Source organism: Triticum urartu, chromosome 2A (assembly GCF_056163025.1).
Source record: "Triticum urartu cultivar PI428250 chromosome 2A, HENAU_Tu73, whole genome shotgun sequence".
NCBI classification, from domain to species: Eukaryota; Viridiplantae; Streptophyta; class Magnoliopsida; order Poales; family Poaceae; genus Triticum; species Triticum urartu.
This window is the reverse complement of record NC_141874.1, coordinates 213791942-213805904: the sequence shown is the minus strand read 5'-3', so window position 1 is coordinate 213805904 and position 13963 is coordinate 213791942. Positions and strand designations below refer to the sequence as shown.

Below are 13963 nucleotides of genomic sequence, written 5' to 3'. Positions count from 1 at the left end.
AATCCACCACATCAGAATCGGTCGTTGTGTGGGAACAACTTTCGGTGCCAATGGGACGGTGGATAACGGACTAGTAGCAACGGCTGCAAAGGATGCCCTGGCTAGGCAGCCGGCGTTTTGGACTCCACCAGCGCGGGCTGAAACGTCATCCAGAATAATTCCGGGTCGGAGACTAGCACTTGCCACTTGTGACCGTGGCGCTAACGGGTCAACAACCACCACCTCCGCTCGCACCCTCCGGTCGTTACCGCCAGTAGTACATACTCCTACATGACATCCACCACGGCACGTCGTCGTCCGCCCCCCAACGCACACGCGCGCGCACGCACGCACGCACGCACGAGTCCCTCCTTCCGCATTATCACTTCCCCGTCGCCCGCCCCCGCGCGCGCGCCAATTATCCCGGCCCATGCAGGACCAGAGTTTACCCGAGCCCTGACTCTCCTCTCGAGCACGCGCCCAAAGAAGCGCTCGTTCGTGCGTGCCATCTATCATCCCATCCATGGCGCTGGCGCCTCTGCCGTGAGCAGCAGGGACGACGACGACACCACATCAAAAGAAAGCGTCGCCCTCCTTTTTATAGCGCGAGCGCTTTGTTTAGCCTCCGATTCTCAAGTTTTAATCCCAACATCGTGCTTCCCTCCGTTCCGGCCTCTCTCCGCGCGCGTAATTCATCCCTCCTCACCGGGGGCGCCCTTGGTGTGCATGGGCGCCGCGGCGCCATGACGACCACAGCTGCTGCCATGAACGTGGCTGTCACGCAGCTATGTGGCCGGGGTCGCCGGCGCAGGCCGGCCGCGCTGCGCCACGATCACCGGTGGGCGCGCCTGCTCCGCCTCGCCGTCGCCACCAGGGCCGTGCGCCTTGTCTGGGACCAGCTGCTCGCCTGCTCCTCCTGCGGCGGGGGCGGCGGCGCCCGCTACCGCCGGCTCGGCCCGCCGCACGGACCGGACGTGCTGCCCCCCCTCGCCATGGACGACGACGCCGGCGCCCACGCCCACGCCGACGCCGACGACGACGCGGCAGATGTCGAGGACGTGGTCGGCCTCAAGGTCAGCCTGCTCGGGGATTGCCAGATCGGCAAGACCAGCTTCATGGTAATCAACGCTCTTCCTTCTTTCTGTCCACCTGCGAGTGTAATCTCGATTGATTCTTTCTTTTGGTAGTACTATCACGGTTATGCGTGGTGTCCGTGCTCCTTTTCTTTTTCTCATTAAAGCCTAGCTAGTCAAATCAAGAAGCAATTGCCAGAATCTATTTGCCCAGTACAACCTACAGAGACATTTCAATGGCACACCTATTCTCCCAATGCACAACCTCCTATTTTGACAAAGAAAAATGGCACAAGAGTGCAATACTTCGAATGCATCACAAATTCACCTCTGTAGATTTGAGATTCAGAACTGCATGTCCATTCAGCTAACTGAATCTTGCCGTGTGCAGGTTAAGTATGTTGGGGATGGGGAGGAGCCGAACGGGGGCTTGCAGATGACGGGCCTGAATCTGATGGACAAGACGCTGGCTGTTCGGGGCGCCAGGCTCGCCTTCAACATCTGGGATGTGGCAGGTACTCACTCACTCTTTATGTGGCTGCACTGCAGATGCAGATGCAGATGCAGGCACCAAATTGCGATTGCGTTGGTTCCCTGAACCCTCTTTGTTGTGGAATGAATGGATGCAGGAGACAGCCAGTCCGCCGACCACGTCCCGATCGCGTGCAAGGACGCCGTGGCGATCTTGTTCATGTTCGATCTTACCAGCCGGTGCACGCTCAATAAGTTAGTACTAGCATCATCCAGCTCAGTTTCACAGCATTTGTTTCAGGCTCAGAGAACTAACTCTGAGTCCATTGGGTTTCTCCCGTCCCGTCCCTAGGTGCTTATGATTGCTGGTTTTTCCATTTGGTTGCTGCAGTGTTACCGATTGGTACGAGAGGGCCAGGAAATGGAATAAGGTTGGTGTTTGTTATTCGCTAGTGTTATTTTTTCTCATTCGAGTTCTTTGTTGATATGAATTTGAAATACATCACTGCTTTAGCTGAATGATGAATATTGTTCAGGGTTCTTGATGTTGTAATAGCTGAACGTACATTACTTTTTTTCCCTTGTGGCAGACGGCTATTCCAATCCTAATAGGAACGAAGTTTGACGACTTCGCTCAGCTTCCTCTTGAGATGCAATGGACCATTGTCGATGAGGTACTACAGTTTTACAATAGTTTTCGTGCGATCAAAACATTGTTCACTTTTGTCTTTGTTTCGGACGGTCTTGAGTGTCGGACCTTCAGCACCTCCAATGCACTAGTTATTAGCATAGAAAGATGAGACCATACCTTGGTTCTGACGCTAGGACGAGTTGGGCTGCACATGTGTGTTTCATCTGAAGCAGTGCAGCTTAACAGGGGCCAGAAAATTTAATTTCGGACGGGCCTTTTCATGCCCACCGGTTTCCTTTTGTTTTGAACCGATTGCTGGTGCTAGATTTACTAGTTTTGCGTAGTCAAAGGCCACACAGTTTTGAGTTTTATTATTACAGCCACAAATATGCCATTCTTGGAGAACCCGTGTGACAGCGACAATAGCCCATACCAAAACCTGAATCGAGTACAGGGGACTAGACTAATTAAGACTGATCTAATCTGAGACAGAGTACTCCACCATATATGAATGCCTATTACTGCACATTGAAGCCAGTGGAACTTGTTGGTCAGAGACTCAGACTAATCGTCATGTAGGCCTGACCGAACCGATCTTTGACGATGAGTGTTTCCCAAGAACAAGATAGAAAAATGGAGAAGTTAGAGTATATTTTCCCACGTCTTGTCCCACCAGCCACTGGTCGAAACTATGCTGATCTTTCAGATTCAGAAATGTAGATTGATGGTCACTTGTTACTTAACCTGATAAAGACGGAAAAGACAGTTGCATCTATCTATCTAATAAAGAAAAGAGGTTGCAAGATATCATGTCAAAAAGAAAAGAACAAAAGTTCCATGGATGGATGCATAGGAGATATAGGAGCTTCATGCATAAAATTTGGGTGCATCTCTTTCAGAATGTCCGTACCTTTTTCTTTAGAATGCAATGTCTGTACCTAGTGCAGTGCGGATGTATCTATGAACTGAGACCTGCGTTGCGTTGGTGCCTTGGTGGTCTATGAATTTGAAGATGCCGTTTGTTGACATGACAGGCCAGAGCATACGCAAGAGCGATGAAGGCGACCCTCTTCTTCTCGAGCGCGACGCACAACATCAACGTGAACAAGATCTTCAAGTTCATCACGGCCAAGCTCTTCAACCTCCCCTGGACGGTGGAGCGGAACCTCACCGTCGGCGAGCCCATCATAGACTTCTGAGCACCAACTAACCACTCCTCCGATCCCCCGTCCTACGACTAACCAACCTCTCGCCGCCGCTCGCGATCGATCGAGGCAAGATGCGCAGCGCTGTACATAGGTGTATGTATGCCGAGTTGGTTCCTGTGCATCCCTTACCTCCCTCCCTTGTCCCGGAGAGGAAACCGCGAGATGTTCGTCGCTCCATGCATCTCGCATGTAGTAGTATGTATGTATAGGGAATCCATGCATGTAATATACACCGCCCCGTTTTCCCACTTCACAGGATAACTGTGCGCTGTGCGATCGTGTGGCGTAGTGGTAGCTCGCACGGCCGGCCTGTGCATGAAGGATGCAGATTCAACATCTTTTCGAATTCAGTCTTGAGTACCGGTGAACACGTCCTGGTTATAGTTTTTCCTCTCCCTCGAAACAGGCTTTTGCCCTGCTTTTTTAAATATATATAAAAGCCAACGGCCGAATCTCATATAAAATAGTGAAGAAAACCCCATACAAGCAGATTGAAAGATAAAGAAAGACCACCAAACGAACAATGAAAACCCTGCCATCCTTGAGAGTTTACTCCGAGATAAAAGGCGAAAGTCTGCTATATTGAAACATATTGGCTTCCAAGAGATCATATTGGTTGGTGCCTGGTACATATGGTGACAACGAAGGGAATCCGTGAAGGGGGAAGTGGTGGCGAGTCCTCCTAAGTCAGCACCGGCTATACATGCAATAACAACGAATTATGCGGGGGCTTCGAGTGCTGGCCAAATTACTGAAGGGAAGTGGTCTAAACCTTGTCACAACATGTATAAGATGAACGTGGACGCATGCTTTATGGAGGATGGATGCGGGGCTACTGCGGCCGTTCTTCGAAACCACCATGGACAGGCTTTGGCTGGTTCATCGTCCCTGGTTAGTCACGTTCTCGACGCCCCTTCCGCCGAGGCGATGGCATTGAAAAATGGCATGATGCTTGCAGGCCAACTTGGATGTTCCAATATCACTTTTGAATCAGACTGCCTCGAAATTATCTTAGCATGCAAGGAGGAAGTGGACATTTTGCGTCCTTATTCGGTGATTTTGAGTGACTGCTTTATATTAGCTTAAAGAATTGGGTCAGTATCCTATGCTCATTGTCCAAGAGGGGCAAACCAAGTGGCACACAAGGTAGCTATGTTGTTACGATTCTAATTCTGTAATCTCGTGAGATAATCCCAAGAAAACTGCGGAGCTACTTCACATTCTAAGGTGGTTCCCAATTCACAATCGCAGACACCTTCTCAGGATTAACAACAATGCCCTTGGTGGAGATGATACGGCCAAGGTAGAGAACCTCATCAAGCCAGAACTGACACTTTGAAAACTTCGCATAGAATTGATGCTCTCTGAGTTTGTCCAGCACCAATCTCAAATGCTTGGCATGATCCTCCTTATTCTTGGAAAAGACCAACATATTATCGAGATACACTAAGATGAAATCATTTGTGTAAGGGTTGAAGATGAAGTTCATCATGCGAGAGAACGTTGGAGGAGCATTGACAAGGCCGAAAGATATGGCAGTATATTCATAAAAACCATAACTTGTTCTGAATGCTGTCTTGGGGATATCTTGTTCACGAATGCGAATCTGATGATAACCCATACAGAGGTCAAGCTTGGAGAATACTTGAGCACCTTTAAGTTGCTCGAAAAGCTCATTGATGTTGGTGAGTGGGTACTTATTCTTTATTGTTTTCTTGTTCAACGGACGGTAGTCGACACAGAGTCGTTCCGTTCCATCCTTCTTCTTGACAAAAAGAACACCACAACCCCATGGAGATGAACTCGGTCTGATCAGACCCATGCACTCTTGTTCATCGAGTTGTTTCTTCAACTCCTTCAACTCTTCTGGTCCAAGCTTATAAGGACGTTTGCAAACAGGTTCCGTGCCAGGCTCAAGATCGATAATGAATTCAACTGGCCGGTGAGGGGGCATTCCTGGAAGCTCTTCTGGAAAGACGTCTTGATATTCACAAACGAGTGGAATCTGAGAGATGGTATTCAACTCTCCCTTCTCACTGAGAGAAAACAACCGAATGGTTTCGTCATGAGCGGCATAGATGATCACTTCCTCAGAAGAGTGTGTCAATTAAATTTCTCTGGCAGCACAATCAAGTAGAGCCTTGTGCTTAGAAAGCCAGTCCATGCCGAGAATTAGATCAATATCCGAGTCGTCAAGAACAATTGGAGAAGCCAGAAATCTATAGTCGCCCATCTCGATACCGATATTCGGAATCATCATGCTAGAACTCAAACGCTTAGCCGGAGAAACAACTTGCAATGCTTTAGGTAGTGCCTTAGTGTCAAAATTGTGCTCCGAAGCAAATGGGAATGACATGAAAGAATGCGATGCACCAGTATCAAATAAGACTTTAGCAGGAATGGAGTTAACTGGAAGGTTACCCATGATCACTTCTGAAGAATCCTCTGCCTGAGCTGCGTTCATCATGTTGACCTTAGCATGCTTGGGATTATGCTTGACCACTGCATTGCTGGCAAATCTCACGGAAGGAGGAGGCGGAAGGCGCCTTTGGTTGAAGCATTTGTTTGCATAGTGCCCTTTCTGCTGACACTTGTTGCAAGTAACCTCTGAGAGTGGACGGTGATAAGGAGCACTTGACCTTGGAGTATGAGACTGAGCTTTGTTCTGATAGCCTGGGTTGGGTGGGTGGGAAGATCCATTGCCACCTTTACTCTTCTGCTGATAAGGCTGATGAAACGAAGGAGGAGGAGGCAACCAGAACTTCTGTTGCTTAGCTGCCACTTGAGTTGAAGAAGAAGATTGAGTTGCATCCCTGACCCTCTTGTTAGAAGCATCACACTTAATCTGAGCGGCCTCTTGATCTAGTGCCATGTTGTAGAATTCATCATACTTGGTCGGCTCAAAAAGCACGAGAGCTAATTGCAGATCTTCTCTGAGGCCACCTCTGAATTGATAAATCATGCTCTTTTCATCAAGGACGTCTTGTTTAGCGAAGCGAGCGAGCCTCTGAAACAGGATATTGTATTGATACACAGACATGCTGCCTTGCTTGAGATTACGGAACTCCTCACGCTTACTCTCAGCAACACTTTATGGAATGTGATGAGCTTTGAAGTCTCGTCGAAAATCATCCCAGGTAATCACACGACCTCCTCTGGAATCTCTGTATCGTTTATACCACTCAGCAGCTTGATCCTTGAATTGAAACGAATCAAACTTGACAAAGTCCTCAGGCCTGACATTGCTACACTCAAAATGTTTGCAGATATCCACGAGCCAGTCGTCGGCGTTTGTGGCCTCGACACAGTTGCTGAAGGACTTCGGCTGGTTTGCGATGAACTGATTGAGGGTAGCAAACTGGGGTTGATTGTTGCCTTGGCATTGATTTCCTTGGTTGCCTTGCCCTTGGTTGCGCTCTTGCAAGAGTTGCAAAAGTATCTGAGTGTTGGCGTTGGTGGCTGCCATGACCGCTTGCCATGCCTCCGGAGGTGGAGATGGTGGCGGAGGGTTCGACTGTTCCCCATCATTGCGGTCCGGATTTTGACACGTTGGAGGAGCCATCCTGAAGAGGTTGACATCCGTTAGCATCTTGAAACACATATATTCAAGCTAAATCAATGGATCGAAATTGCAACATATAGCCTTAACATTCGAACAAGAATGAATGAATGAATTCCAAAGTAAATCATCACACTTTCATAAGTTGAGAAGCCACTTAGGTAAAGGTAGAAGAATAAAACAACAAGGTACGGATAAGAACAAATAAGTGGTAAGGATTACCCAATCACAAACCAAATATCTGTGGGAAGAAATAATAGAGCTACTTGAATTCCCACCTATGGAACTCCCGAAACTTTCTGATTATGCAATCAGGTGTTGGGGATACAGGGGAAGCATAATATCTCACCCAAAACTAACAAATCCTACATCCAGCTGTATCCATCCTTCAACACATAACCAAGAAACCTTCGGAAATCATTTACCTCAACCTTCGAAAAGCATCCGTTATACGAGTTATGGCAATACTCCCAAACTCCCGCCCCAGTACTGGGTGGCGTTGAGGTTATCTCACCAACAACTGCATAAAAGAGATTTTCGATGTCGGCGAACTCAGGTATTCCAGAACTGCAATGATAAAATTGTGACGACAACACCTCGGAGCTCAACTCCTCGAGACACTGCCACAACCCCTAAATGTCAGGAGGCACCAAGAACAATGTTCTCGTCACAAAACCATCGGAACGATTCCAAGATACCCGCGTGATCCTAATTTTTTTTTGTGAAATTTGAGGAGAGAAGAGTCAAAACTCTATGTCAGGAGGCCTCACCAGAGCGACGAAGGGACTGGGGAGTAAAATGAATCCTACTCTCTGATATATATAATCCTAAGACTCAAAACATTTTTTTCTAGACTCAACAACGTCAGCGATTCGATCAAGCAGGGGGCTCCTAAGTTGGGGAAGGCTCTGATACCAACTTGTAACACCCATAATGCGGCTATATCTCCCATGTGTCGGGGCACGACTTAGAGGCATAACCGCATGGTAGGCATGTCGCAAGAGGGGTAATCTTTACACATCCCATGTACTGAATAAGAAAGGGATAAAGAGTCGGCTTACAATCGCCACTTCACACAAAACATAAATATAGCATACATCATCCAAAATACAATCAAGGTCTGACTACGGAACCAAAATAAGAAAGACAACCCCAAATGCTAGATCCCCGATCGCCCCAACTGGGCTCCTCTACTGATCATCCGGAAAAGAAACATAGTAACGGTCCGAATCCTCGTCGAACTCCCACTTGAGTTCGGTAGCATCCCCTGCACTGGCATCATCGACACCTGCATCTGTTTGGAAGTATCTGTGAGTCACGGGGGCTCAGCAATCTCACACCTGCGAGATCAAGACTATTTAAGCTTAAGGTCGGAAAGGGTAGTGAGGTGGAGCTACAGCAAGCACTAGCACATATGGTGGCTAATATACGCAAAAAAGAGCGAGAAGAGAAGCAAAGCATGATCGAGAAGCTAATAACGATCAAGAAGTGATCCTAAAGCTACTTATGTTCAAGCATAACACGAGACCGTGTTCTCTTCCCGGACTCCGCCGAAAAGAGACCATCACGGCTACACACGCGGTTGATTCATTTTAATTAAGTTAAGTGTCAAGTTCTCTACAATAGGGCATTAACAAATTCCCATCTGCCCATCACCGCGGGCATGGCTTTCGAAAGTTCAAAACCCTGCAGGGGTGTCCCAACTTAGCCCATCACAAGCTCTCACGGTCAACGAAGGATATTCCTTCTCTCAGGAAGACCCGATCTGTCGTGGAATTATCATGGCAGATGTCCTAATGAGAGGACTTAGCCGTGAGGCCAACGCATCTTTGTAGTAGTTTGAGAGGGGTTGAGCGGAATCGAGGGACGCAACACAAGACAAGGATTTAGATAGCTTCGGGCCCCGGGAAACATCGTCCGGTAATAGCCCTACATGCTGTTTGTGGCTAGATCTCATTATGCTCATGAGAGAGTCGCCGCATGAGCCGACTCCTCCTTTGTGTCTAGCCCTAGATTGTTTCTTGTTGCTTGTCCCTCTTGGGGAGCCCTGCCCCTCCGTATATAAGTTGAAGGGGCAGGTTACATGTGGAGTCCTATTAGGATTAGGAATAGTCTATTACAAATGGAATCCTAGTCTGCCCCCTTAAGGGAAAACTCCTTATGCCTTTCCTCGTAAACCGGCCCACCATAACATGAACCGACATTCTGGGCCTTGGGCCTAGTCTTCTATCTGATCCGTCGTTAGGGCCATCCGTGAGTCGCCAGGCTCGTGAGTCGCCAGTCCTCCGGTGGGTTACCAATGAAAACGCCAAGCCCGGCCGGGTCATATCACGGGGTATATCCCCGACATTAGCCCCGAGTTTAATTCGGATTTATCCATGTTAAACTGATCCTGTAAAATAAATACAAGAACAAACTTGACAGGTTGTGCTCCAAGTTAAATATTTTCCTGAACCGGCACCTGATCATCTTTAATTCCTTGTCATTTCCTCCTGGATGTATATTCAAGATCTTATAGCAAATCTCTTTTAACAGATATGCCCAAACCTTGCCAATGCAAAAATCCAGGCACTTCTTCTAAAAAATCTGGGTCAATTGGCCAGCTTCATAACCAATTTGCGGACATTGGCTCTTGTAGAGAAATATTATAAGAAATAATCCATTTGAGTCGGCCTTTAATGCTCTGACCTGACAAAAATATTGGTCTTGAAATATTCAACTGATATTCAGCCGGCTTGAAGATGTAGAACTTGCCGGTTTATCATTGCCAAAACTGCAATTTGTAAATATTGATGGTACCGAGTCATAATTGTTGCTTACGCCGGGTCATAATTGTTGCATACACCGGGTCAATCTGGTTTACTCAAAACTGAGAATTTGAAGATATTTCTCCTTATATGCATATTACCTGTAACCCCCAAGTCTTAAGAGGAGAACATAGTGATAGCTTAAGACTTACTTCAATATAAATGTTGCAACTTTGAAGAAATCCAATTTGTTCATCTCAATCACTAGTCAGAACTGAGTATTCCTCATATGTAGCCCCCAATTGTCGGGTTGTCATGCTTGCAGCAAACTGGAATTTGTAATTTCCTTATGCTCATAAAAACTTTCAACCAGTGTAACCTCCAAGGGCCGGGTCATTATGCAATAATGAGCAGGGAGTTTGTAAATATAATCATGTAGACTTGAGTAGTGATGTGTAGCCCCCAAGGGCCGGCTTAGTAAGATAATACTGAGCTGGGACTTGATATATACTTCAATGAAAGTAACGTCTTATAATGTAACTCCCATCATGGGGCTCGAACCCATGTCCATAAGGTTAAGAGATTTGTACTCTACCAACTAAGTAGTGGACCTTTCAATATAATGGATTTAAGACTTGTGTACCTTGAATTGTTGACATGAGCAATTGGTAGCCCCCAAGGGCCGTCTTATTACAATGTGATGAGTCGGGTCTTCAATAAGGCCAGTAAAAATGACTTTGCATTAGCCCCCAAGTGCCATGGTGCATGCTGGCAGTGACATGGGACCTGCATATTTGATATAATCTCAATTTAAATAATGTAGCCCCCAAGTGCCAGGTTGTAAGCCTGCAGCGACTCGGGACTATTCCTTCCATTGTAGAATAAATCATATCCATTGATAAAATAATAGCCATTGCGCCAAAGCGACTTTGAATACCTCATCTGTTGATAAGTGAACCCGAAGTTTAAATACCCGGCGGCTCTTGGCCGATGATGATTTAATACGCCTCCATTGTAAACCGGAATTTTTATAATCCGGCAGCTTATAGCCTTTGAGAAAATCAAGAATTGATAACCCTTTTGAGATACCAATTTCTATCTTTGATGACGGGCTGGAACTTAATCACTTATGTAAGTCATAGCTGAGTAAATCATGCATAGAGTTTAAACAACATATGCCCTGGCGACTTAACGTCAAAAGCCAGGGCGGGTAACCACCCAAATGTAGTCTTATCCTGCACACAAGTAGATCACAAGATCCCTTGGCGGTTTACCGCAGGGCGGGTCATAATATCCCACATATAACCATTGTGATATTGAATTTGTACTGCCACTTTACATGACCTGTGCAGTAAGGGTAATAACCCAATCCTTAGAAGCCAATACTTCCAAATATATGATGATTGTTAGACGCTGGCAACTTATTGACCAAGATTAAGCCGGGTTAAATAGAAGACACTCATAAAACACCTCAAATATGATTTAAAAAGTTTCAAGACAAAACTCAAAAGATTATTTGTAAGAAATTGTAGACAAAAATAGATAAAATAGACCAAATTGTAAGGTTTCTGATTCGAATACGATCAGTAAACCGTTCCAAAGGGGTTAAGCTAGGGTTCGAATACGATCATGTAGCCCCCAATGGCTCTGGCGTTGCGTCGATCAAGAGGGTACCGACAGCTATGTTCTCTTTGGTTCGAATACGACCTATGTTTGAACAGGAAGCCCCTAGATGACCTTGAGAGTTTTTTAACAACGCTGATTCGAATACGATCAACGTCGGACCCAAAAGGGGTTGAGCTATGATTCGAATACGATCAGGAAGCCCCTAGAGAGTTTGGCAGTGTGCCGATCAAAAGGGTACCTACAGCTATGTTCCCTTTGGTTCGAATACGACCTATGTTTGAACAGGAAGCCCCCAAATGACCATATAAATTTTGGCATCGCGCCGAACAAGAGGGTACCGACAACTATGCTCGATGAGCAGGAAGCCCCCAAGTGACCATAATAAGGTAAGCCGTAAGGCAGGATACCCATGTTTGAACCAGGCATCATGGCAGCAAGTTCTCTTTGACAACCTTTAATTTTTCCGAGAACTAGAATCTTGCGAGAGATTAATTCTTTTTGAACCAGAACTTTAAACCGGATTTGAAAGTTTCAAAACTTTGTGGGAGACAGATTGTCCTTGAACCGGATGTTTGAACCGAATTTGAGAGCTTAAAAGCTTTGTAGAGACAAATTTACCTTGAGTTGGATGTTTGAACCGGATTTGAGAGCTTCAAAGCTTTGCTGGAGAGAGATGTCTCTTGAACCAGATTTTAAACCGAAATCTTTATTTTGAACCGACAATTTTCTGATGGCCTTTAAATTTTCATCAATATGGCGGTGTCCTTCGGAACCGGGTTATCATTCCCTCCAATGACCCAGAGTTCCCGAGTCATGTCATTGTAGCCCCCGAGTCTTAAGACTACTCGAGGAGTTGGCTTTGAGACTCTCCATATTTGACCATGATATAAACCGGTATGAGTCCTTCAACCGCGCAATGATATAATAACCCCGTCCTGCATTGGAGAACTTACAAGCCAGAATAATTGCTCTTTTAAAGAAAGCAATATGTCGGGGATATACCCCGCTGTGTAACCCGGCTGGATGTATGACCCGGCTGGATCTTGGCGACTCATTGGTGACCCGCTCGGAGCTTGGCGACTCATGGGTAACCCGCCCGATCTTGGCGACTCATTAGTAACCCGGTGGGTGGGTCAGATGGACGACAAGGCCCAAGGCCCAGTAGGCCGGTTCATGTGTGGTGGGCCGGCTTAAGAGGAAAGCGTAAGAAATCTTCCCTTACAAAGGAAGCAAGACTAGGACTCCACTTGTAATAGAGTAATCCTAATCCTACTAGGACTAGTCATGTAACCCGCCCTTTCAACATATATATAAGGAGGGGCAAGGCACCCCAAAGAGGACAAGAAAAATAATCTTTAAGGCTAGACACAACTAAAGGGGAGCCGGCTTATGCGGCGTCTCCCGGATGAGCATAATGAGATCTAGCCACAAACAGCGTGTAGGGCTATTACCGGATGATGTTTCCCGGGGCCCGAAGCTGTCTAAATCCTTGTCGTATGTGTTGATCCGTCCCGCGTCTCTCGTCCCGACCAACCCCTTTCAAGCTACCACATAGATTCGTTGGCCTCACGACTAAGTCCTCACACTTGGACATCTGCCGTGATAATTCCACGACAGTTGGCGCCCACCGTGAGGGCTCGCACACGGTGATGTTGAATTTTTGAAGAGATCTTTTTTAGGGTTTGAGAAATTCGTAATTTCTAGATGAAGAGCAGATTGGAAAGGATCTACATCGTCTTTGAGTTCGTGAGTCGAAATCAAGAAAAGAAAAAAAATTGCGCCGTCCGTGAGACGTTTACGCGCCGGAGTCATGGCTTCATGGACTTCAACTTCAGCAAGATCGTATCCGGCCGGTTCATCTTTTTTTGGCGTGCGCAAATTCCGTCATCAGCAATGGTTCGCAATGGTTGTGATTCTGACAGGAGACGTGCTGATATTTCATTGATTAAAGCATCAGATCAATCAAGGCATATACATACTGAGTACGGTCTTCAATGTCCGATGAATCGAGGCATCAATCTCTAGTGAAAGTCGAAGGAGGAATTTTCTTTCGCATGATTAATCGATGCAAGATCGGATCGATCTCCGGTTTCCAAAACTACAAGGAAAGGCTACGGCGCCGGATCACACGCGACTGTCGCGATGTCTCTAGTAATCCAAAAAAAAAAGAAAGAGGGAGAGCCACGATCTGGAGGGTATGGGCGTGGACTCGGGGTCAACCGCCCCGGTCCGTCTCCACCAGGGGCACCCCGGCCTCAAGCCATTTTCGCAAGTCGAATGACCCCCGGCCTCGTTCAGCCGCCGCGGCCTCGCGCCGAGCCGCTGCCTCTGTCAGCACAAGCTCGCGCCTCGTCGTGCTGTTTAACCTCGCCGGCGTCACCTTTGAACCGCCGCTGCATGGCCGTATCCGCACTTCCAATCCGTTCTGCGACCTCGCCGGGGCACGTCTCGAGGCCCCTGCCTCCGCTTGGATTTGTTTCCGAGTCGCTGTCACCTCTTCTGCTCCGATTCGGCCTCGAGCATCCGCGCCGCTGAGCCGGCCGGCCTTGTCCTCTTCCCCTGCCGCACGCCGCCATAGCCTCGGGCTCGACCTCGTGTCGCCTGCCGCCATCCCGGCCTTGTGCCACTTCAGCCGCACTCCTCCACAAGTCGCCGTTGCCGGCCCGCGC

At 47.3% G+C, this 13963-nt stretch overlaps 1 protein-coding gene across 3 annotated transcripts in view; it reads left to right on the top strand.

Moving 5' to 3' along the window:
* Positions 1-318: 318 nt before the first annotated feature.
* Positions 319-13963, top strand: part of SGP1 (Ras-related small GTP-binding family protein) — a 28755-nt gene continuing 15110 nt past the window's right edge. For 2 of the 3 annotated variants that reach the window (XM_048700093.2, XM_048700094.2), the window contains exons 1-5: positions 319-1097; positions 1444-1567; positions 1682-1778; positions 1915-1954; positions 2114-2197. In XM_048700093.2, the coding sequence (XP_048556050.2) occupies positions 723-1097; positions 1444-1567; positions 1682-1778; positions 1915-1954; positions 2114-2197 (720 nt within the window). In that variant the 5' untranslated portion in view covers positions 319-722. Of the gene's footprint in view, positions 1098-1443; positions 1568-1681; positions 1779-1914; positions 1955-2113; positions 2198-3188; positions 3713-13963 lie in introns of those variants that run through there. The other variant, XM_048700091.2, reaches the window with a different exon arrangement.